Raw genomic sequence first — 26,626 nt, forward strand, 5'->3', positions numbered from 1 at the left:
GGATATGTTAGCATTTACACGCTGTGTTAGGGCTAGGGTTAGAATATTTTACTCCATTATTTAAAGGTACCAGTAAAAGTTAGCTAGAAAAAAAGGAACTATTAATTTTTAAAAATAATTTAAAAATGAAAAACATATGTCAGGTTTCTTAAGTGTTTTAGTTTGTCACCATTTTTACAGATGATCCGTCTATGAACATTGGAATTTAGTGGAAAATTCATTTATGTTGTTTGTGTTTTAAAATGTTAATTTGAAAGGATGACAATTTGAATGCCTGGGGATTGAATCAGGGAGATAAAAAGACATAAACGTTTAAAAATTGTGGAGAAGAAATTCAGTTAATTGAATTTGCAATCTTATAATGTCTTTTTACACTATCTAGCACTGTAGCAACTGAAACAGCCATGCTTTTTGTTTTAGTCGACATAGGATGTGATTGTGGTCCCTAGGGAGCAATCTGATTTGCAGATTACCTTCATATGGTTGTAATAATCCAGTTTCATTAAGACTAAAAATAGTTGTTCCATCTTTGTGGCTTAGAATTTCTGTCATGATAACAGTAGTGTGGAAGAAAGCCTCTTTTCAACAACTTTCATTACTTTTGGAGGGGGGTATGAAGTTCATCGTGATTCATTTGATTGTATATACAGTTTACTCCAAATAATTTGATACAAGGTACTAATAATATAATAGAAGTAAAATATAGAATTGTATTAACTTACCTAAGTGTAATAGAAGTAAAAACTTGAGTTATATGAATTGGGACAAAAATTTTAATATTTGTTCCAAGTGATGAGATATTAAGACTTTTCTTTAAAACATTAATTCATTGGTGCATTTTAAAATATGCCTTTATTAAAGTGTAATAGCTAAAAAGTCTGTTATACTTCAATCTTACTATAAAGAAATGGATGGTTTTCAGCTGAAGCATAATATAGTATTTTATTTTCTAACACAAACTTCTGAGTTGTTAATTTCCCATTTAATGACTCATATAGGTTATTTTGGTATCTGCCAACAAGCTTACTCGATACATAGAACCATCTCAACTAACAGAAGATTTTGGAGGAAGTCTTACCTATGATCATATGGATTGGCTGAACAAAAGACTGGTTGGTTTCTTGGCAAATGTTTTTTTCTTCAATATAATTGATCAAGAAATATAATCTGGTTGCATCTAGATACAACTGGGTTTGGGGCTCCCTGGAGGTTAAAAAAATCCACAGATATTATTACCAAGGTTAGTTGACAATTCAGGATTTGGAGATGCTATCATTGGTTGTCCTTTCGTTGTACACATTTTTTAAGATACAGCCAGGATTACAGATTTTTAAAAAACCTCCATTGGCTATATAGATTGTAATGGTTGTGAATACTTCCTGATAAAACTTTATGTTTAAGGATAGTTAGTTTTTTGCCGTGTTCCAAATCTAAATGTGAAACATAATAAGCAAAATTAAATTAAATACAGATAAGACAGATGTATGAGAGCCAATTTGGTATAATAGTTAAGACGTCAGGCTAGAAATCAGTAGACTGTCAGTTCTAGTCCTGTCTTGGGCACAAAGCCAACTGGTTGACCTTGAGCTAGTTGCCCCTCTCTCAGTCCTAGGAAGGAGGCAATGGCAAACCATTTTTTTGGGGGGAGGGGGGGAACTTGCCAGAACAATTGCAGGGACTTGTCCAGGCAATCTCCAAGAATTGGACATGATTGAACATGATTTTAAAAAAACCCCAACATATGAAGTTATTCAGTAACTGCAGTTGGCCAATGTGATTGTAATTCATGCTGAATTTCATGAAAATAAAGATTTAAGATTCTTAAGTCAAATTCCATCCACCAGTCAATGTCGACTGGCGACTACACGGAGGAGAGCCTTTTCTGTTGCAGCTCCGACCCTGTGGAACGATCTCCCCGTTGAGATTCGTACCCTCACCACTATCCAGACCTTCCGCACAGCCCTCAAGACCTGGCTCTCCCAGCAGGCCTGGGGATAGGTTTCCAATTTACCCGCCCGAGTGTTGATTGTTGAATGCATGTTGTGGTTTATTATTTTATTTTGGTCACTTATTGTTTGTCTCTTATTACTGCACACCCTTCCCTTTGTGATTGTAAGCCGCCCTGAGTCCCCTCAGGGAGAAGGGCGGCCTATAAGTCTTAATAAAATGTCTCAAAAAAAAAAAGGTCTCAAAAAATATTGATTGGCAATAGTGTAATATTAACATTATCCTTACTTGTTGGTTGAATATTTTCTTAATTGGTTATTTCAATACACATAAAAATTCTCTGCTGAAAAATTCTTGATACTGCCATTATGACAAGTATGTTTTATTTTACATTCCATTCCATTGACATACATCAGTGCACACACATCCTTGATACTCATCATTACCCTTGAGAGAGAAAAAAAACAACATAATGATTAACGTTGAATGAAGTTTCTTAGAATGGCTTCTCAACAGCATTGCAGCAGCTATCAAAACATAATGATTAGTTTGCAACTTGGATTTTTAAAAGTTTGTCTCCAGCAACCAATTATAACCTAAAGTCCTGTTTAGCTTGATGATATCCTTAGTCTAGTTCTGCTTTAAATGGTTATGAGGACTGAGCATTTAACCAAAGCCCTGGGTGTCGTCAGGAAATTACAGAGGTAATCCTAAATTTGTGATCACAATGGGACATGGAATTTCAAGGACAATTGTATGTTCTTGTGGTTGTGAATCCAGGCACCATGTGACAGGAGTTGCTTTTACAACTTGTAAAGCAAGTCATCACAGTCATGAAGCTAATTATGTGGTCTTTAAGTGAATCCAGCATGTATTTTTTTTTTGTTATTTTCTGCTGGAAAATAGGAAAAAAAATAATCTCACAAATTATGGTCACATGACTACAGGATGCGGCAACTTGTACATGTGAGCCAGTTACCAAGCACCTATAGTGTGATCACATGACCACAGGGAGAGAGGCAGGAGTTGTAATTTAGAGGAAGGGACATAAGTATATTTTTGAAGTCTTATATATCATAACTTCAAATGGTCATTAAGCCAACAGTCATTAAGTGAGGACTTTCTGAATCAGTGGATGTAACAATAACACATTTCTGTGATATGGCAGTTGCTGTTAATGCAAAACGTAAAGACCAACCACCATCTTTAGATTTGTTCATAATGGAACGATAAAAAAACTATAGTGCAGTGCTCAGACATTTTAAAATTCAGTCTCTGAAATGCTAACTCACTATTTTATATAGGCATTTGAGAAGTTTACAAAAGAATCTACATCCTTACTTGATGAGCTTGCATTAATCAACAGTGGAAGTGATAAGGGAAACCAACAGGAGAAAGAGAGGTAATACTTTCCTTGCTGTTATTAATTGTTCCTTAGGTACTTACAGGAGAATCTTAATTATCAAAAGTGTGGTGTTTCTAAGCTATTGTTGTGGTCGTTCTTTTTTATTCTAGCTTGATCATAGAAGCTGGCCAATCAAGCACAGTAATTCCACAGTCATTGAACCAGGTTTTGGTGCTTTTGGCAGTGTGGGCAGCTGGAAAATGAAGTCAGCATCTCCATAAATCTCGTCTGCGGAAGGAAGCATGAAGTGCTCCAAAATCTCCTGGTAGACGGCTGCATTGACCCTGGTCTTAATGAAGCACAGTAGTCCAAAATGCTGTTACTCAGTGGTTCAAAGTCCTCTTTTCTGATGAGAGCAAATTTTGCCAATAGCACCAAAAAGTGGTTCAATGACCGTGGGATTACTGTGCTAGATTGGCTTCTCCATTCTTCCTCATACTCTGGGTCCTTGGTTTCCAAATGAGATGCAAAAGTCGCTCTCATCAGAAAAGAGGACTTTGGACCACTGAGCAACAGGACTTTGGACCACTGTGCTTCATTAAGACCAGGGTCAACGCAGCCGTCTACCAGGAGATTTTGGAGCACTTCATGCTTCCTTCTAAAAGTAGCAGTAGTAGCAGTTAGACTTATATACCGCTTCATAGGGCTTTCAGCCCTCTCTAAGCGGTTTACAGAGTCAGCATATCGCCCCCACAGTCTGGGTCCTCATTTCACCCACCTCGGAAGGATGGAAGGCTGAGTCAACCTTGAGCCGGTGAGATTTGAACCGCCGAACTGCAGATAACAGTCAGCTGAAGTGGCCTGCAGTACTGCACCCTAGCCACTGCGCCAAGACAAGATTTATGGAGATGCTGACTTTATGTTCCAGCTGCCCACACTTCTTTCTAAGTTCTTAATGTCTGTTCAATTATTTCCTTTGAAAAATAACCAAAACAATTTTAAAAATGTTAAACATTCCTGAGATTTTGAAAATTTCCTTGGACATTGACAGGTGTATATTGAAACGTAACATGACTTCAGTATTCACAATGGGGAAAAAAATAGAAATTTGCATAATTTTTATTGCTTTTATGTCTTAAAACTTCTGTTTTCATTCACAATAAATTATTTTTCTCTTCCAAGGTCTTTAGATACTAATTTTCTACCATCTGTTGATCCTGAGACGGTTCTGCAGACAGGTATATCAGTCCAATATGGCACCATTTTTTTAAAGTAGCACGAACATAAACTGAAGCAGCCACTTAACTAAAGTCCATACAGTTAATCAGTTACAGTTAATTACTATAAAATAATGCATTTATAAAAGTTTTCCTTTTCTCTTTAAATACAGAATTTCTATATGCAACTATTCTGCTTCCTTCTAATTTCTGGGAAGAGCAGCAGTAGAGAAATAAAGTACTAGTCTCTCTTTCTGCTGAAATTGTTGAATTTATGTGTGTAAAACAGCAAGCAATTACAAATTGAAATTCCTTTAAAGATATGGTATCCAAAAGCAGAAAATTCATGCCATCCCAGCTATTGTATTTTTCCCCAAATTCTGTAAGTGGTTTAGTCGGTATTTCTCCATGTCAGGTTTGTTGAAAACAGTTCAGAAAGACAGTGGCACAACTTAGAGAGGGAGAGAGAAGCAATTTTACCTTATTGCATCACCATTTTAGTGTTTCCACAGTGTCAGCTAGTTATTAGTTAGGTATTACAAATTGCCCCAGGTAATTATTTGTATCCTAAAACTGTCGTTGGGGTATTTGTTCTCTGCCTTCTTGTTGTTGTACTCAGTTTGATTCTCCCATATTCTTCAGTTTTGGGAGAGTTACTGAAAGTTGCAGATAAGTGACACCGATCATCATCATCAGTCCTTTACATCTATGTCAATTGAGACAGCTGATAGATTAGGTCTTGGACTAAGCAATGAATTAAAATAAGATGGGATTCAGTCTATTTCAGGTGGAGTAAATGTTTGTAGAGGTTTAGCCTGCCTAATTAAATGGTACTCTGTTTTGAATGTCATTTCAATTATACATTCCAGCGTATTGCAAGAGGGCGGGGGGAGAGAGATGCAGATGAAATGATATTGCTATCGTCACTCCACAATCTTATATCATGCTGTGGTTTTAACCTCAGAAAATTTGCATAAAAACTGAAATTAGAAGTCTTTATGTTTCTAGCAAAAAGTGTTTCCCATTAAAGTTTAGCTCAGTTTTTGCCTGAGACATTAGATCATTTGCATACTTAAAATATTTATATGTATATATTCTATTAAGGTCATGAGCTCTTATCGGAATTGCAGCAACACCGTTTTAATGGTTCAGATGGAGGAGTCTCCTGGTCTCCTATGGATGATGAACTGCTTGCTCAGCCCCAGGTTATGAAGTTATTAGATTCTCTCAGAGAACAGTATACACGGTATCAGGAAGTATGCAGGCAAAGGAGCAAACGAACTCAGTTGGAAGAAATTCAACAGAAAGTAATGCAGGTAAGTGGTATACTCACTTGCACCTATTGCCCATATTAGTAAAATGATTAGATGGAGAGTTAACAAGTTTTTTAATACGCTGTGTCAGTTGGTGGGGGCACCTCAAAACTGCTACAATTTTTTTTGGATAAATGCAGCTTCCATTTGCAACGGACATATACCTACAAAAGGTATGCTTGATTTCAGGTATTCCTGACAAGTATCAGGTGCATACCCAAATCACATTTGCCTTTTAAATTTGAATCACGGCATTGCATTACCATAAAATTTGTATATCTAATGATTGGAATCCAAATTTGCCCTTTTAACGCAAGTCTGTTCCCCACCAGAGTAATAATAAGATAAACTTGAAAGAATTTGTGCATTGAAAGGTCATGAAAGATCAAGTGGTGCTCTGGAAATTAATATTATAGAGTCAGTTTGGTAAAGTGGCTAAGGTGCTGGAGTAGAAACTATCGTAGGAGACTTAAGAGAGTGGTTTGGGGAAAATAGGCAGATGTTATATGCATGTTCACTGCCTTGAGTTGACTAAAAAACTCAAAACAAAGGTGGGTTGATTGAGAAAAATGCAGTCTAGTTAGTGAAGTGCCTTTATTTATTATGCATTTAAATAGATTTATTTACAGGAGCATCAATCTCATTTTTCATCATTCTAATTACAACGTCATTTCCTTGCTCTGTATTACTGAATTACAAAGGAAATTAATTATACTTAGACTGCATTCTCCTCTCTTTTTTAATTACTAATTTAGAAATCATCTGCTAAAGATTTACACAAACATACATACCTTAATAAAATAAATGACCAAGGGAATACATTTTCAAGCCTTCAGCCAATTTTATCACCTTATTTTAGTGATGAAAAAGGAAAAACCAGAAGACAGGGGAATGAAAGCTGGCAAATGCAGATTTATTGTAATATAAAATACAGGCAGTCCTTGGCTTACAACAGCAGTTTGAACCAGAATTGTCATTGCTAAGTGATATGGTCGTAAAACAGCATGATGTGACCATGCCACTTCCCAGTTATTCTTTGCTTCTGGAAAGCTGGCAGGGAATATCAGAAATCAAGTGGCTGTGGGAATGCTGCAGTGACAGCCCCATTCATAAGTCTCCCTTGTTCAGTAACTTTGTCCCAAAGGTGGTTTTTCAAGAGACAACTGAACTTTCTTGTTTTTCCTTGAAGATATTTTGCTTCTCATCCAAGAAGCTTCTTCAGCTCTTCTTGGATGAGCAACATAAGCATCCCCTCTACCTTCATCACCCTTACAGGGTGATTTTCGGCCTCGTAGAGCCTCCGGGCTTGAAGAAATCGGTGGGACTTCGCGGAGCTGCCGCTTTTCCGCACCACTTCCCCGCGAGGTCAGCTGCTTTCCCCCTGGCCTAATGTATTCTTGAATGTAACCTCATTATGATACAACTGTAAAAGCTACCATAGATGCTTTTCAAATAAAATGGCTATTGTTAGACAAAGCCTTTTTGGCTAACAGCCAAAAAGTATTTCTTTTTTAAAGAAAAACCAGAAAGTCCAGTTGCCTCTTGAAAAGGCACCTTCAGGACAACCATGACCTGGATGGCTGAGAATCTCCATAAACACTTCATAACTTTGGTTAGAAATGGATGCCACCCAAGGGCTGTGTGTGGCTGTTGCTGTGATATATTCTTTCTTCTTGTATGAGTCAGCCATATTGAGAGTTAATACAAATAAGACTAAATATATACTGTGGTATTTGTCTAGTTTTTTCCCAGATACTTGTGACTGACAGTTATCTTCTATTTTTGATTTTAAAAAACTGGTATGCACTTGCAAGTGAATGGTGACTGCATTTGTCCCTCATTTAAAACCATAATTATCACATTCCAACCACTGTGTAGTAAATAAGATAGTATTGACACATTTTTAGTTACTTTCTGTTACAACAGGAATTTGGTTAGCAGATTTAAATTGACTGCAAAGTATGATTTCTGAAGCTGGCTTATTGAATAGTGATCCTCATATTCAGTTCCCAATATAAATAACTGACTAAAAGTTGCAAAAGCTTCCAAGACATTCATATGTTAATATGCACATGCCATTCATAAGTGATTTCTGTGCACCCAAATACAATTGAATGGACTGTCCTTCAAATGGATTCTGTGTGTTGACAGTATTATATGATAATACACATCCATATTGATTTTGATATAAGTAATGCAGAAATTGATGTTTTACAGGTTAGTATACATGGGATAATGGAATAATGCTTAACACTGTCAGATTCATATAACCACTGTGTATTATCTTGGACTATAAAACTCTTGGAAGTAATAAAAGGGCTAGGAAGGGAGATAAATAAGCATGGAAGTGGCCCGGAAGGAAGTGTCTGAAAGCTTTATTTTCCATTTGCTAGCCTTAAATAGTCATGACCTTCTTTGGCTACTACCACACAATAGATGATGTGGACTGGAAGGATCTCTATTATCCATGTACAGTTCACTTTGTACACTTTGAATTTTCAGTATTTCTGCATAAATATGACCTGAAATGTGATCATCTCTCCAAACATCCTAGAATTAGATAATAAAGAGAACCCAGTTAAACCAAGGAGTCAAAAATATTTAAGTACCACGGCAGTGTAAATATGTTCCTAGATTTCCACACAATTTTTGACAAATGCTGTTCTAATGCCACTTTGTTATAGTATATAAAGTAATCTATGCTAAGGTGTTTTTTAAAGGAAATTTATCTTGATAACATAATTACACAAATTAGAACAATTTACCTTTCACTAGAAACAAAAAGGCATTGCATATTAGCTGTCAATATAAGTAAGTATAAGTTGAAAATGAGAAGTGTGCCTCCTTTCCTTTGTGCTGTTTCTGACATGAGACTGTGATGTTATTAAGGTTCACAAAGAAAGCATGCATTTAAAAAATGGGGTCAGGTTGTTTAGTCCCTTGATTTTGTACCAACCCTGACCTCTCCAGTCCTTATTTTCCTTCTGGAAATAAGGTTGGTATTTATGTATATGCTGTGCACTGTATTAGGAAAGGTTGCTTTAAATAATAGAAAGCCTTTAAAACCCACCTGCCCTGTATTGGTTTTAAATCATATGTGATGACTAACATGCTGCTTTTTGATTTAAATAGGTAGTGAACTGGCTTGAAGGGCCGGGTTCGGAACAGCTTAGAACCCAGTGGGGAATCGGTGATTCAATTAGGGCTTCACAAGCTTTGCAACAGAAACATGAAGAGATTGAAAGTCAACACAGCGTGAGTTTTCATTTTCCCAAGGAAGTTACCATGTAATGATTTTTTATATGTCATTTATTGTATGCAATATTTCGAGTGGCCTTCTTTTCTAGTGAATTTTAGACAGTGATTTATGTATTGGCAAACAGGGCACATTTTCTTCTAGAACAAGCTACTGATCATGTAAATGATTAGTTCTAGTGTCATAATAGTATGCTATAGTTGGAAAAAGGAATGACTGTGCCTCTGAGACTGAAAATAAATAATTGTCTACCAAGGACCCTCTAATCTCTTGGACTCTAGGGGTGGGGGAAGTTTCATTTATTCCTGCTGGTTTTGGACAAAGAATAATTACTCCTCCCAGTGAATTATTTGTACTGGTTTCCCATTCTTTCCAGATGACTAGGGAACAGGAAGATTCCTTCCATTCAATACAATTGAGCTGCTTGCTTCAACTATTTGAATAGGAATGACAAGCCAATTCTGTTCACCTATTTGCCCTTTCCCCAATGGATAGCACATTCTATAATCAACGGGTAGCACATTCTATAATCAACCAGTGATCGTTGTGCTAAAATAACAGATTTATATAGCTTCAACAATTTTCTGGATGAACTTATAAGCCAGCAGTGAGGAAATGGTTCTCTCTGTCCATTCCTCTATAGCAGGGGTGTCAACCTCACGTTGTCACAGTGGCGTCATGTGATATATTGGGATTTCCCCCCCCTTCACTAAACCAGGCGTGAGCATGGCCAGTGCGTGACGAATCTGGCCTGGGGGCCGGGTCTATTGCATCTGTTTCTCTGCCTACCACTTCTCTAGTCCACTCCGCCTCTGTCCCTATTTCTCAGTCCTTTTGTCCCACTCTTTGTTATATGTCCCAGTGTTTCTGTTTAGCCACCTGCCTTTCCTTGCCCCTCTGTCCTTGAACATTTGCATTTTTACTAGCATATAAGTTCATGTCAAATATTGCAGGTGCTTTGCAGAGCATTTCCTGTGCTTTTAAGAATGGAACACACTTCCTATGTAAGTAGAGCAGTGATGGCTAACCTTTTCTGGAGCGAGTGCCCAAAGCTCAAGCATACATGTGCATGCGTGCACAAATGCCCAAAATGCAATGCACGTGCAGTCCCACACATGTGCCCCAGTCCCCAAGCGTGCCATAGGTTCGCCATCATGAAACTACAGGATGGTGGAGGGGGGGAAGTAAAGAAAGCCTGGGAAATTATTTAATAAATCTAGGATAATGAAAAGGAGAGGTATAGAAAGGGAAGAACGGTATGATCAAGGGAACAAATAGATGAACAGTCAAATGCATTTTGTGGAGTGTTAAATAAATGCATATATACCCCTGGTATGCCCCAATTATGGGAGGAAGCTAACTGCTTCCATTCTCTGTCAATTGGCTCGTCACAAGAGTCCATCACGACAGAAACCCAATATTTTTACTGTTGCCTTTGTTAATACACAAATAAAACACACACACACACACACACACACGATTTATCAGTGTTGTTATTTTAAAAAAACAGATTTGGGCAAATCGAAGTATAGGATATTACAGTTGGGGAAAATGAAAGAGTTTTTTATATGTATAAGATAAAGAACGATTTGAAAAAAACCCATTGAGAAAAAATGTTCTTGAAAATTGCTTCCAGCTTCTGAAATTGACTAAATAATAGAATCATTTTATTATGCTGAAAAGAAAATGAAAGGTGGACATAATGTTGAGTTTCAGCAGATTTGCATACCATTAGTTTTTTTAACATAACATTATTAAATAGAGATATGCATAATCTTGCTCAATATTTCAGTAAGCTGAGGTTTGCTGAATAGCAGTTGTACCTGTGCTTTTAAAAACAATATGGCAAAATGATCAGTAATGGTGATAATACCTTGATGGTTGATTTTGCAGGAGTGGTTTGCGGTGTACGTGGAACTGAATCAACAGATTGCATCTTTACTGAATGCTGGGGATGAAGAAGATCTTGTAGAACTAAAAGCGTTGCAACAGCAGTTGAGCGATGTTTGTTATCGGCAGGCCAGCCAGTTGGAGTTTAGGCAGAATCTGCTCCAAGCAGCCCTTGAATTTCATGGTGTTGCTCAAGATGTAAGTAAAATATGCACTTTGTACGTTTTGCTTCATGAAAATGCCATTTGCAGAAGGTCAGTAGATAAGCCGGTTATATTTAGGAATAATTTTGCTCAAGTAGTTCCAATGAGCATGGAAAAAGTCTTAAAATAAATGAGAACAAGGAAGTATCAGAGCTCATTTGGAAGTCTGCTGTTAATTAATGGAGGCAGTTAAAAAAAGAGTGTCCATTTCTCTATATTATGCACACATTGACTAGACAGGAATTCCCTTTCCATGTTTGTTATAATTCTTTCACCAAGAAACTAGACAAGCAAATCTGGAGCAGATGAACAAATTACATAAATCTCTGCTATAATAATATCAGTTGGATTTTTCTAGACATGAGCTCCGAGCCCAGCCAATGACATAAACTCAGTTATTATTTGCCCTTTCGTTTGGATTCTTTTTGGCATATGGTTCTTGAGAAAATTGCAGAGAATGTGAAGAAATTAAGAGTTACCACCTGCTTTTAGAAAATTGATTTGGAGGGGCCCTGATCCTCCTTGGCAGGCAGTGTTTCAGAGGCCATTCTGGGGGGTGAATTTTGACAATTTAGTTACTGGTGTATGGTGACTCACAATCCTACTCCGTATGCAAATGAAATCAGTGAGGGAAAAAAAACCCATAAGGGGCATTGAAATGCCATCAGTGTGGACTTTGTTGTTAAAATCTAAGTGAAATATTTAACCTTTCTGAACGTTATTTAGATTCTTCCTGGGCACTTTGGGTTGGATGAAGCGGCAGCAGCTGAAAGGGCTGGAAACCAGAGCTTTCCTTTGCAGCTGCTTGCACAGACACCGTTGCTAAGCTCTATTGTTCAGACCATCTTCTTTGACCAGCCCCGTGTCCTCCTAGCTCTGTCTCTTTCGTAATTGAGCTAGCCACAGTTCTGTCTGACATTCACGCAGCAAATCTCTTTAAGGAGGAAGACTTAAAATCATACAAATAACTTGCTGACTTTGGCGTTGGATCTTTTCAGTTGTCTCAGCAACTAGATGGATTACTCGGGATGCTGTGTGTTGATGTAGCCCCAGCTGATGGAGCGTCAATTCAGCAAACTTTAAAGCTACTTGAAGAGAAATTAAAAAGTGTTGGTAAGGAAAAACAAGATTAAATGGCCAACTATGCTACTGTGAATGTCTTTAATTTGCAGAATAAGTTTTGGATTAAATTGCCTACTTTCTCCTATAAGCCTAACAACCACATTGAATGGAAAACTGGAACAGGCTGTGGATACAGATTCTCTTGGCTGGCTCATAAAGGGAGCTTTAAAAATACCTCACTGTGGAGTGATATTCAGTAATATGCATTGACCGTCATATTAATGTTTTGTGAATAGAGTTCAATAGGAACTAGAAATCAGTGCCTTCCAGCTCCTATGGAAATCTATACATGCAGCCTTCCAAAACCTATGCATGGCTGACAAGGGCAAGGCCACTTCATTAGCCTAATTTAATTGCTGGATCATCTGTTACAGAACTAACAGATCAAGATGGTGTATAACTCACAGAGTCATAAGGAATAGATTTGAGCTACTGATCTCCCAACAGCAGTAGTCTCCAAATGAACCTCTTAACTATGTATTTAAAAGAGTTTAATTTTAAGCCACATCTGTTGTTTTAATAATTGTTACTGAAAGGGTGTTGGGTAGAATAAACAACAAACCGATTAAGGGCAAACAGAATAAATGGGAAGACAATCTCTCATTTAACATAAATATGTGGGGAGGGACCATAATAAAGACAAAATTGCATTAGGGTGAATCAGGACATTGGCCATTTGTGCCCACCAATTCTTTCTCTGGCTGGTAGTATCTCTCCTAGATCTTGGGCAGCAATCTCAACCTCGCTGTTTCTTTTTATTTGATTGTACCAAAAATTGAATCTGGATTTTCAGCGGGAGCAGTACCTCACTTACAGTAAACGCTATCAAGCCTGACATAAATCAATTTGTGTTCTAAAAAAAACACGTGTATGTGTCTACTGCTGAAGAATTAACCACTCTTCTTAGCAGTTGATACATAGTTAACTGTCAACCCTTAAAGAATGTGTTTACAGAATGTACCTTTTAGAATTCAGTCGGTTAAGTAGGAACGTGACAGTAAGACAGCAGCATCTAACTTGCACGTGGACAGAAACAGAATCAGAACTCATGATTTAAGAGAACAGTTCATCTTGCATTGTATACGAAATGAAATTTTGTCCATTGTCCCTATAGACCTGGGCCTCCAAGGATTGCGTGAAAAAGGTCAAGGTCTTCTTGATCAGATGTCTAACCAAGCTTCGTGGGCTTATGGAAAAGATGTAACAGGAGAAAACAAAGAGAATGTTGATCACATCCAGGGAGTAATGGAAGACATGCAGCTCAGGAAGCAAAGGTATTCTTGGTGATGTTGGACTCCTAACAATTTCTCTTTCCTAATGACTTCACTTTAAAACCACTGTTAACTTCTTTTTAAATGGCACCTTATTTTTCAAACGAAAATATGAAAAATAATCAAAATGCAAACCTAAGTGTGCATAGCAGAGGTGGTATTCAGGTTCTGACCCGTTCTGGAGAACCGGTAGCGGAAATTTTGAGTAGTTCAGAAAATTAGTAAAAACCACCTCTGACTGGCCCCACCTCCATCTATTCTCTACCTCTCGAGTCCCAGCTGATTGGGAGGAAATGGGGATTTTGGAGTGGGGAGGGAATGGAGATTTTACAGTATCCTTCCCCTACTAGAACCAGTAGTAAAAAAAAAATTGAATCCCACGACTGGTGTATAGGTTTGTACCCTGTGTATTTTTTTCTTCCGCAATGTATGAATCCCAAAATCCCATATTTTTTGTTTAAACTTGACATTCAACAAAATCAGTTAATTATAAAAACTGGTTCTATAATTAGCTTGCTTCCAATGTTTTCCTATACAGTTTCATAAATTCAGATATGTTTATTATTTCAGTATTGTGCAGCACTTACTTTTACTTCTCTTAATAATGTTAATGCAAGTTATAATTTAGTAGTTTCTTTAAATATTGCGGAAAAACTGCTTTTAAGATTAATTGGTAACTAATGGCTTTGGTATCATTTGGAAATGTTTAATGTTCCATTACATATTGTTCCATTTTCTAAATTTTGATGAGGAATTATGTATGAGTTTACATTTGCTACAGAAATTATTTTAATTTTCCTGATAATTTAGCAGCTGCTGCAATGTTTATTTAAAGAAAATACAAAATCCTCCTGATATACAACATTTTAAAGGAAAGTTAGCAAAATTTATTGAATAAGGCGTTACACTTAAAAATAAAAACACAGTTTTGAACTCAGGTACAGCTTTAAAAACTACAAGCATGATAACAACAAACAAGAACACAGACTATAGAATAATAGCGTTGGAAGAAACCTCAGAGTTCTTCTAGTCCCAACCCCCTGCTTGAGCAAGAGAGCCTATACCATTTCAGATAAACTGTTGTCCAGTCTCTTTGAAAGGCTTTGGTGATGAAGTAGCCACAACTTCTGAAGGCAAGCTATTCCATTGGTTGATTGCTCTCACCATTAGGAAATTTCTCCTTAGTTGGGTTTGATGTTAGGTTAACATTTTTGTATTATTATTTTTTAAATCTCCCATTGTACTTGCTTGGCAATGAAGACATAATTTGCTGCTATCCATTGGGAGTCAGCTGCTTTTAGCTATTCTTTAAGAAAGGCCTGTATAAGTGGCTTTTCCATGCCTTCTTTTCTGCTCAAGGTTTGGAATATACTTACTTTGAAAGAACGTCGTCCCTTCATAGGACACTCCTTTTCCTAAGGCACTGGGCTCATCTTCCTGTAGACTACAATCCCCAAAGGTTTTCATCCCAGTTCTTACCTGTCCTAGACTGTGCTTGGATATGGCACGAGGTACCAAGTTTGAGAAAACTGCTTGGAGGTAAAACAAGCAAGCAGAAGAGGTCATGAGCAACCATTAGGTAAGATGAGAGACAGACAGACAGACAAACATGAAGCAGCACATATGTAGTTGGCCATGAGCAGCTAGTTAAACAACGGTGCTATAAATCAGTGTTTCTCAACCTTGGCAACTTGAAGATGTCTGGACTTCAACTCCCAGAATTCCCCAGCCAGCGAATGCTGGCTGGGGAATTCTGGGAGTTGAAGTCCGGACATCTTCAAGTTGCCAAGGTTGAGAAACACTGCTATAAATGACTGCTTTCATTATTCATAGGGAAGTGCTTGTTATGCATTTGGGTAGAATACCCCTTTCAGAGGATATGCACAGTTGTATCTTTTTTCTTATTACTTTTCTAATTTATCTTGATGAAATAGTTTATTAACATCTGAACTTAGTTTACTGTGTTGCTATATTATGATTCTGTCTTTTTTTTTTTTAACTAACTTAGTTTTGAGAAAATTTGGTTGAGAGCCGGGAACAAAATATTCCAATCCCACTGTTATTTTCTAAGGAAGGAAAATATGGTCCCAAACTTGTTCACATAATGTTAAGGCATAATTTAGCACTGTATGTAATTGTAGCAATAATGTAGCATTGTACAGCCATAAGCCATAATGCTGTTCAATAAAGCCACTGGTATAAAATATAAGAATAGAACTTCCATGGTATATCTATATCATAAGCAGCTTCAAAGGTGTATACGGTAGCTGAACTTTCCTCTGGGCCTATCAATGTGGGTAAATTAAAGTTAATTAAATTAAATAATTAAATTAAATAAATTAAATAAATTAATTAAATTTGTAAGATTTGTCAGATTTTGGGTATTCTTAAAGTGTTATTCTTACTCTTGTAAAATGTCATGTTTAGACATTTCCCCAAATTCCATTGCTACATTTAAAAATAAGAATTGCTCATGTATAATTTTTTTTATAATCAGAGTTGACCTTTCTGATACAGTTTTATGTTCTGCCTTTCACAGATGTGAGGACATGGTAGATGTGAGACGATTAAAGATGCTTCAGATGGTTCAGCTATTTAAGTGTGAAGAGGATGCTGCTCAGGTGAGACTGATGGTGTAGGCAGCTGTTGCCTAAAAGAAAGCTGTCAGACAGATTAAGTGAACTTTGGGAACTGATAAAACGTTTCGGTAGTTTTGGGTAGCTGTATTTTTTATACAAATTGGACAAATGTATTCTATGCCTCCCCTTTTATTTTACAATCTCAATCTGCTCATTTCTGTAGGCAATAGAATGGTTAAATGAATTATTAGATGCGCTGCTGAAGACTCATACCCGTTTGGGAGATGATGCCCAAGAAACCAAAATTTTGTTGGAAAAACATAGGAAATTTGTTGATGTAGCTCAGGTATGTATGCATTTTTTGTTGCAAGTTAGTTTGCTATTATGGTTTTCTATCTGTATTTAAAATGGTTGTTTTGGTTATTTGCTGAGTAGTATACTAATTAATATTATTGCTGTCAATCATAGTTAGATGTGATAAGATTATTGGCCAATTGAAATCTTATTTAAGGTTAATTTATTATTTCTTTTATTTATTAAATTCATTACCTCCTCCCCCATCTTACCACAGGGGAACTGGATTGCTTATAATGTTAAAAAGGATAAAACTATACAAGACCCAAATATAATGCAAATAAAATACAATTACTATAAAAATAAAATTCTCAACCCTAACTAAAAGATGTGGAGGGAGGGAGTAAGATGAGTGTGTGTGTGTGGGTGTCTGTTATCAATCTACCAACCATTTATTAATTTATACATGTCAAAATGCTCTTCGGCTATTATGAAATGCTTGAATTCATTCATTCATTCATCTTCCATGAATATGAAATGGATACAAACTCTACTTGGGGCCACAGTTTTATTTCTCAAGTCATTTCTCTAACTAGTTAGCAAGGATTTAACATTTTTAGTATTTAGATTAATAGGCAAGCATCATTTGGTAGGGATTACTAGGCAGAAGAAAGAAGAAATGTTAATGCTGTGGTAATGAGGCTTGATATTCAGGTGAAATGTGGATGGCATGGCAGATGTGTAGAGGATGATTCAATAACATACCAGACCCTTTTAGAATTTCCACAGCTGCCAAATAAAATCAAATGTGACTCTGTACACTTGCAGTCTCTTAACTGAGAGCAATTCAGCTAGGAAAGTTCACTTTCCTTTTGCTGCTATATCCTTCTTCCCTATTTGGATGGTCCTGCAAATGAAAATGGCATGGAAAATCAAACTTGTTTTTCACAGACCCAAGAAAAGCTATAGTGTCTTATCATTCACATGTTACTGTGTTACACTTAAATCTGTCCCAACACTGAAAATGTCCACCTTAATGTTTACTTTTCTAGAGTACCTATGATTATGGTCGGCAATTACTACAGGCTACTGTGGTTTTGTGTCAGTCTCTGAGATGCACTTCTAGATCGTCAGGAGAAACACTTCCAAAGCTGAACCGCGTATGGAAACAATTCACAATCACTTCAGAAGAAAGAGTAACAAGGCTAGAGATGGCTGCTGCTTTCCACTCAAATACGGAAAAAGTGAGTTTCTGCAGTTGATTCCAGTAACTTTGATGTAGTATGCTTTTTATGTGTTCATTTATATTTAATAAAGTTTGATCGGAATGTTAAATTCGTGGTGTTAATTAGCATTAACACATTTTTTTCATTGTGGAACTGTTGGCAGTCTCAGAGAGAGCCATGGATTTCAGAAGAACTTGCATTTCACTTCAATATGATTAAAATCAACATTTAGCAATAGCAATACCACTTAGACTTATATACCTCTTCACAGTGCTTTACAGCCCTCTCTAAGCGGTTTACAGAGCCAGTTGCCCCCAACAATCTGGGTCCACATTTTACCCACCTCGGAAGGATGAAAGGCTGAGCCAATCTTGAGCCAGTCAGGATAGCCGATTCATTTAAGATGAATCCACATGCTTAATTGGAATTTTCATCCTTAATACAGATAGTTCTCAACAGTCGTAGTTGGGACCAGCAACATTGTCACTAAGTGACAATCATAAAGCACAACATTGTGGGACCATGCTGACTTACAATAGTAGTTGCAGCAGTCTCAGTTGTGATCATTAAGTGGGTCCCTGCTATCACAGTATCCTGTAGTCAGGTGATTGACATTGGAAACCTGCCTGTTTCCCCATTGACTTTGCTTGTTGGAAGCCGGCAGTGAATGGCACCTGATCAAAGGACACTGCAACATAATGTGAACCAGTTGCCAAGCACCCAAATTATCACATGGCCACAAGGGAACTGCAACTATAAGGACCTATTATAAGTTCCTCTCCTTCAGTGCCATTTTAACTGAATAGTCATTGAATCAGTGGTTGTTAACAAGGACCGCTTTTTAATCTGTACAAGTTATGGTTAGCCTATTGAGATAATAGATCATAATACTAAATTATTCTCTTGATTGATTAAATGCTGTAAAGTGGACTCTTGGCAACCACATAGATTTTCTACAGGATGATCTATCCTCAACATCTTGTAGGTTTCAACAGTGCATTCACTGCTGTTGTAATTGAAGTCTATCCACCTTACTCCTCTTTTTCCTTTTATTTTTTCCTAGCATTACACACTAGTTACATCACTCTCGCAACTGAAAGTTTTCTCCCATTTTTCCTTGATAAAAAGGAAATGGGTTTCACATATGAAGTAGGTTTTGCATTCTTTGTTGAAGCCAATGCACTGTGTACAGCATGCACAGACTTCATTAGCAATTCCGTACAGTTCCCTTAAAATAGCTGTGTTTTGACTTCATGTATTAGTTAATTTTTTTAAATCTGTGACTCCATCAGCAGACAAAACTACGAAGAAGATCTCATAGACACATTTTGGCAATGTACTAGAACTTTTCCAGGACTTCAGCTGAGTTAGTAGTCCATCTGTTGGTCTAAGAATACAGAAAACATTACAAGAATGCATAAGTGTTGTTTCTTTTTATTGCAACTTACAATTGAACTGTTTCCATCCCACCCCCCCAATGTTATTTTATTACAGGTTTTGCAAGAATGTCCAGATGAGTCTGAATCTATATATGATCAGGAACAATTTGATGAGATTGAAGCTGTTGGAAAATCCCTTCTGGATAGATTAACAGTTCCAGTGGTTTATCCTGATGGGTAAGTAGTAGGCCTTGCATTGCTCACTGTGCAATGCAAAATATTTCGTTATGCATAGTAATAGGTTTTAAAAAGCAGATATGGCAACAGAACAGAACAAATTAAAACTGAGTAGCAGCAGTTCCAGTTCCGCATTGGTTTGCACTTGGCCAGAACCAGGTGATTGGGAGAGGAAGTGGGTGGTGAAGGGATGAAGTCCTTTAGAAGATCTGTGGTGTTCCAGAGACATCAGTAAGGGGAGTAAAAGGGAAGGTAAACGATGGAAGCCATTGTATGCCATCACAATGCAAATGCTCCCCCTCCTTTGTATATGCCTTGTGATATTGCATGCCTGTGTAACAAGAGTGCAATGCTGCTTTTATTATTTTGACAAAAGCTTCCTGCCTTATAGATGCTTCACAATAGTCCCTGGTACACTCCTCGGGGAGTGTATGTACCCAAAATAGTGCTTGACTTTCTGTGCTCCATGGATAGAATAAGGTCACCTAAACTTTCCCTAATCCTAACAGCTTGGTTTAGGATTGCACTTTTAAGTCAGATGTCATATATTGAGGTGCTGGAGAATATTAAAACCAAGACATACAATTTAATAATTTATTAAAATTTAATCATCTTACTATGTATTATGTATATGTTATGTCATTGAAACATGCAAGATAAGTTCGTCCATACGAAAGATGATACCTTGTTTATTTGAAATGAAAGTAAATACTAATAAGATAGCTTCAACGAAATCATATTACAAGTGTAAAAAAAGCAATTTGTATTTTTAATAGAGTTGTGAAGTCTGATATCAAATTATTTCACACATAAATATCCCTAAGGTTAGGAAACTCTTCTGAAATTTCATGTATTCTATTATTCTGTATTATCCTGAAACTACTGGAAAATTATTTCTGGTAGATTAACAGTTTCTATGATAGGATATTATAATAACATTTATTATCCTGAAAGCTGTAAAGTGAGAAAATAAATCTGTGAACATAGCAAAAACTCTCTATTACTTTCTTACATGTAAAAGGATTGGGTTTGGGGTTTTTTTTTCTTTGTCTTTTTTTTAGCACTGAGCAGTTTTTTGGCAGCCCGAGTGACATGGCTTCTTCAGCCGAACACATCCGAGAGAAGATAAAGTTGGTTTGTCTGAGAAAACAACAACTGACACAACCAGATGGCTGTACCACAGAGACCTAATAGCCTCTCCCTGCCAATTCATAAGATGCCTATTTGTAACTCCGCATGACATCTGCATTCTATGCCTGCCATAGTACATGAAAATGCATTTCATAGCTATTATTAAACATAAAAAAAACTCTTCATCCTTCTTGAAGCAAATCTTATTCTACATCTTAACCATGCATTTCTACAAAGCCATAATTTAACATGCTATGAACATCCAGACTTCAACTATAATGAAAAGGAACAGAAGACGTTGCACTAAATACTTGCTTTGAAGCTTTATCCCAACCTATCAGGTGCTGCTTCCTCTAGGCAACTGATGCAAGTTTTACAATGGTGCTAATAAGTGCAAGTTCCACAAAAAATAATTCTGTTTATTCTCCAGATGATGTAGTATTTTAGGCTGTAGGTGAACTATCTGTTGTATAGACCTATAATTTTGATTTGTATTTTTTTTTTAATGGTCCTTTTTATTGTGCGGATACGTGCCATCAAATCCTGGAAATTCATTATATTGGATTTTCCCCCCCAATTTGTATGGATAATGTATTAAGAAATGTTTTGTGCTTAATAAAGTCCACCTTTTAAAAATCCAGTAACTTTTATGGAAGCTTGCATTTCCTACTTTATTGCAGGAAATTGTAAAAGAGAGTACGTCCATTTTGGATCTTGAGTGGAAGTTTCTTAATAATTGAAAGAAGAGGGAATAAGCATCATCATGTAACCAAGGAAGAAAAATGATATGAAAGCAGCTGTTGACAGTTAACGGCGAATTAAGTTCATTTTTCTTTTTGACGTTTGTTTGTAGATGGGAAGGAAAAGGACTTACATTTTACAAGAGTAAGAATCAAAGTCTGGCGAGAGGGATTTGTAGGTGCAAATTGAAGACATAAGAGAAATTGATAGGTTTCTCTTTTAACGTACCTTTTTTTCTCTTTTTTTCTACAAGTATTGATATTGGACATATATGTTCCACTAGTTACATCTTTATGACTGAGCAAATTCAAGTAACAGCTGATGATGCAATTTCCAGAGCTGATAAATGCTAGGTATTGTAATAAAATGATCAAATATAGGGCATAAATTATGTATTCATTCCTCCAATCTGCAAAAGCCAAATAAAAACCTTTATATATTTATGAACTATGAGCATATGTTTATTTTTTAAAACATGTTATGAAATGACAGTGTATCTTTGGAAGGCCTGTTTGGGATATGTAATGCAGCTCCTTGCTGTGTAGGTAAGGGAGTACCTTATCTTTCAGAGTATAAGACGCACTCTTTTCCCCCAAAAAAGAGGCTGAAAATCTGGGTGCATCTTATACACTGAATACAGCATTTTTTGCTTCCTGAAACTCTTCCTCCAAAATGGCTGTGCATAGCTTTTAGAAGGTTTTCAGAGAGCTCCTGGGGGCTGGGGAGGGCAGAAATGAGCAACCCCCCCCCCTCCAGCAGCAATCTATAAGCTTCCTAAAGGCTATCCATGCCCTTTTTTGGAGGAAAAAAAGGGCTCATTTTTGCAAAAAACGGGGTGTTTTTTTGCTCATTTTTGCTTCCCACTCCCTGGGAGCACTCTACAAGCTGTCTAAGAGCTATTCATGCCCTCTTTTTTTTTTTTTTTTTTTTGAAAAAAAGGGCTCGTTTTTGTGAAAAACTGGCCGTTTGGGGGAGGTTTTCAGAGTACAAAAACTTTTTTAAAAAAATTTACTCTTCAAAACCTTGCTGCGTCTTATACTCCGGTGAGTCTTATATTCTGAAAAATACGGTAAATGGCTTCTTGAAAAGTAAAATACACGGCCTGATGGATGAAGCACTTTTACGTGAGAAGCCCTCCTGGTTTCCTTTCGTGGAGAAGAGAGGAGAGTAATTTTAATCCTTTACACGCAGCCCTGGACTTACCACCGCAATTGGGACCAGCACTTTGGTCACTAAGCAGTATGGTCTTTAAGTGAGTGATTTTATGACTATTTTTGCTGTGATCATTAAGCCAACCATGTGGTTACTCAGTGAATCCAGCTTCCCCCTTGATTTTGTTGTCAGAAGCCCCCTGAGAAAGTCACAGCCCAGGATGCTGCAATCAATTGTCAAACACCCTAATTTTGATCACAAGGCCATGGGGCTATTGTGAAGTCAGATCATCTTTTGCTACTGTTGTAACTTGTACCTGCTCTTAAAATCCCCACTAGAAACAATTCATCACCTTTCCTTCTTTTGTTTTACTTGGGGCAAGAATAAGCATGGAAAAGAAACATTTGAATCATCTTTTTTTTTGCAGTTATTGTGGGCTACACACTGATTCAGAGAGCCAGATTTCATTTGTATTGCTACGAAAATTCATATAAGCATCTTTCCACTTCCGAAAGAAAAATGGAAGTGGGCTCCAACCAGCAATGCTGAGAAGGTTTCTAGCATCGGCAGCAGTGGTGGGTTTCAAAAATTGTTCGAACCTACTCTGTGGGTGTGGCCTCCTTGCCGCCCATGTGACCGGATGGGAGTGGCTTGCCGCCCATGTGACCGGATATGAAGATGCCGACGACACTTGTCAGAACCACCTTAAATTACCTCACACACAGCACTGGCATGCATAAGAATATGATGTAAACTTGTTGTTTAAAAGGCATCTTTGGTTTGCGTTAAAACAACTTCAACACACGCAATGTTCTGATTGCACCACAAACGCAGTAGTCATCCTTACCTTTCACAGAGGCCCTGAGTTTTATAAATCTGAGCATGATAGTGTAGAATAATCATATCCAAGGACCAGTGGTGGGTTTCAAAAATTTTTGGAACCTCTTCTGTAGGTGTGGCCTGCTTTCCGGGTCCACTGGTGGAACCTCTTTTAACCGGTTCGGTAGATTTGACGAACTGGTTCTACCGAATAGGTGCGAACTGGTAGGAACCCACCTCTGATTGGCAGCAACCATCTTGCCTTTTCCTCATCAGGCATTCCGATGCCTTCATAGCAAGAAAAGAAAAACACTGCAGGAATACAGAAAAGGAAGCCCCCAGACACCAAGATTCTCAGTACGGGTATGGTCACTTTTAGGACCAGAATTTCTGTTGCTAAGCAAGGTGGTTAAGTAAGTCATGCCCAATTCTATTACAGGTGGCCCTCCATTTAGAATCACAATTGAGCCCAAAATTTATGTTGTCAAGTGAGAATTGGTTAAGTGAGTTTTGCCCCACTTCATGACATTTCTTGCCACTGTTGTGAAGTGAATCACTGCAAGTTAGTAACTTGGTTGTTAAGTGAATCTGGCTTCCCCCATTGACCTTGCTTGTCAGGTGGTTGCAAAAAGTAATCACATGACCCAGTTGCCAAGCATCTGAATTTTGATCACATGACTGGGGGCGCTGCAAAGGTGGTAACCCTGAAAAACAGTCATGTCACTTTTCTCAGTGCTGTTGTAACTTTGAACGGTCACTAAATGAACTCTTGTAAGTTGAGGACTGCCTGTATCCTTTTTTGACATGGTTGCTAAGTAAATCGCCACAACTAACAAATGAATTGCACAGCCATTAAGTGAACCTGGCTTCCCCCGTTGAATTTGCTCATCAGAAACTGTCTGGGAGGGTCACAAATGACAATAATACGATCACGGAACACTGCAACTGTCTTAAGTACATGTCAGTTGCCAAGTGTTCAAATTGAGACCGTGTGACCAGGAAGACACTGCAATGGTTATGTATGCGCAAGAACTGTTTCCAAGTCACAGTTTTCAGGGCCATTGCAACTTCAAACAGTGGTAAATCAAAGGAATGGTAAATCAAGTATTGGTTAATCAAACGGTAAATCAAATACAGGAAATAACTGTTTCCAAAACATACAATATTCCTGATCAGAAACTCTTCTACATGTAAGTTCTAGGCAAATCTCTTCCAAAGGAGAGGCCACAGATAGCAATGCCCCCCCCCCAACACCCATTATATCAAATTACGTCTAGAAGGATATCCTGATTCAAATACTACCATTAAGTATTTATGTTCCAATGACTGACTTGAGCATGTAAGCCATGGCATTTGCATGATGTCATATGCTCCAGTTTACACACACACACACACACACACACACACACACACAATCTCCAATGGCCGCAGGCATGTTTTTTTCTTCTTTTTTATTGCTTAGGTTTTGTGGGACATCCTGGGGTAGGCAATTTAAATGGACACGTTTCTACTAAATTTGCCCTGCAGAGATGAAGTGACCTGAAGAAAACGAGAGCATGAGATGGAAATAATTTATATTTTAGTCTGACCACTGCACAGCAATTTTATCAAAAAGGCTGCATTTAGGTTTTATTTCTTAGCCATCGGTTCCCTATTAAGTAAATTGGCCTATTTTTATCATTACTGTGCTCGTGACTTAGGTATCACAACTTCACTTTTTCATTATTTTAAATTTAAGCTTCGAAATCTCAATTCCAGGGGATTGGAAACATTGGTTGTCAGTTCTTCCCCAGAGGGAGATGATGAGCATAATTGGTGGGCTCCAAAAATACCGTTATTCATTAGATGGCAGCAAGCTAGCAAGAGAGAGAGAAAGGGGGAGAGGGGCCTCTAGTGGCGGTCCTTATTTATTGCAGTTTAGATCTGGTAACCTAATAAGTTTCCCTCATTGAATATGTTATTGGGAAATTATCTAAAGATTTAACACACCCTGTTAATCTTTGTCAGCAATACATATTCTTTTACTGTTCATATCAAAAGTTTGGTAGGGAAAACATTGTGTCATCTATGATCTGCAGAACTGGTGTCTTAAGTACCCGTAAGGCAAATATGCACCAACACTATGCAAATAGGAATATGACAGATTAAACTCTAATGTATAGAATGCATCCAAAATTTGAATCTCTCTCTGGGAGGGAATTAAGTTTGGGGAGGTTATAGCTGCTTCAGGGCTGCTACTGAGGTCATGTGATTTTTATTTTCAATGTTCCGTGACTCGTTCCCAGCCAGATTCACAATCCTTCACTCCTTCAGTCAGCAAGGAGCTGACTTATCATGTGGCTCTTAAAGAAGCAACAACTTTACGATGTATAATATTTTTATTGTTTTATGTACCCCTTCTCCGGCAAACAAACATTCGCGTGCCACTAAATGCCATCTTTAGTCGTCACTTATAAAGCCCTTCATGGTATTGGACCTGAGTACTTGAGAGACCGCCTGCTGCCAATTACCTCCCAAAGACCCATTAGATCACACAGGGTTGGCCTCCTCCGGGTTCCGTCTACCAGCCAATGCCATCTGGCTACTACCCGGGGGGGGGGGGGGCTTCTCTGTGGCAGCTCCGGCCCTTTGGAACGAACTCCCCGCAGAGATCCGGACCCTCACCTCTCTCCAGGCCTTCTGAAAAGCCATTAAAACCTGGCTGTGTCGGCAGGCCTGGGGTTGATGAGTTCCCTTCCCCTCTCGATTTGTGTGTCTGTTGGTTATTTTTAAATGCTTGCATTTGTAGTTTTTGTGTTTCCCTTCCCCCCTTGGGTTTGTGAGCCGCCCTGAGTCCCGCTGGGAATAGGGCGGCATATAAATAAAACGAAAACCTAAACCTTTATCCAGAAACTCAACATACAGGTACACGGATAATACTCCACCCTCTTATAAGTAGCATATAAATAACTATACTACTTAGTTTTGTTGTTAGTTGCAAAGTTGTGTCTGACCCATTGCGACCCCATGGACAATGTTCCCCCAGGCCTTCCTGTTCTCTACCCACTCTGGAATCCATTTAAGCCCATGCCTACTGCTTCAGTGACCCCATCCAGCCGCCTCATTCTCTGTCGTCCCCTTCTTTTGCTCTCAATCTTTCCCACCATGAGGCTCTTCCCCAGTGACTCCACTTAGTTTTAGTAGTATATAAATAGTACTCTACGACACTCTTCTTGAGGACTTACAAAGTCCTTTTATTTTTTTCAAACAGATGTTGAATTTAATCTGTCATGTTCCTTCACAACAGATAGATTGGACAGAAAGTCACCAAATGAACTGCTCTGTCCGTAGATGGAGTAGAAACTAGATCTCTCTGTTATCAGTCAAATAGATTAGTCCCTATACTTTAATCCTTGCCCATCCTGTTTCATTTTTAAAGGCTTCCTGCTCTGAAATTGAGTGTAGACCAGTTCTGCCCTAGCCCCCCTGGAAGTCATGTGATCCTATTTTTAAACTGTCTCTGAC

General features: G+C 37.8%; 1 protein-coding gene across 2 annotated transcripts in view; it reads left to right on the forward strand.

Moving 5' to 3' along the window:
* Positions 1–21,598, forward strand: part of SESTD1 (SEC14 and spectrin domain containing 1) — a 59,627-nt gene extending 38,029 nt beyond the window's left edge. For both annotated transcript variants that reach the window (XM_032217227.1, XM_032217220.1), the window contains exons 8-20: positions 999–1,112; positions 3,252–3,349; positions 4,475–4,530; positions 5,614–5,825; positions 8,955–9,077; positions 10,972–11,166; positions 12,170–12,284; positions 13,408–13,567; positions 16,104–16,185; positions 16,367–16,489; positions 17,490–17,681; positions 19,158–19,279; positions 20,341–21,598. In XM_032217227.1, the coding sequence (XP_032073118.1) occupies positions 999–1,112; positions 3,252–3,349; positions 4,475–4,530; positions 5,614–5,825; positions 8,955–9,077; positions 10,972–11,166; positions 12,170–12,284; positions 13,408–13,567; positions 16,104–16,185; positions 16,367–16,489; positions 17,490–17,681; positions 19,158–19,279; positions 20,341–20,470 (1,722 nt within the window). In that variant the 3' untranslated portion in view covers positions 20,471–21,598. The remainder of the gene's footprint in view (positions 1–998; positions 1,113–3,251; positions 3,350–4,474; positions 4,531–5,613; positions 5,826–8,954; positions 9,078–10,971; positions 11,167–12,169; positions 12,285–13,407; positions 13,568–16,103; positions 16,186–16,366; positions 16,490–17,489; positions 17,682–19,157; positions 19,280–20,340) is intronic.
* Positions 21,599–26,626: the final 5,028 nt, after the last annotated feature.

The sequence above is a fragment of the Thamnophis elegans genome, chromosome 1, assembly GCF_009769535.1.
Source record: "Thamnophis elegans isolate rThaEle1 chromosome 1, rThaEle1.pri, whole genome shotgun sequence".
NCBI lineage: Eukaryota > Metazoa > Chordata > Lepidosauria > Squamata > Colubridae > Thamnophis > Thamnophis elegans.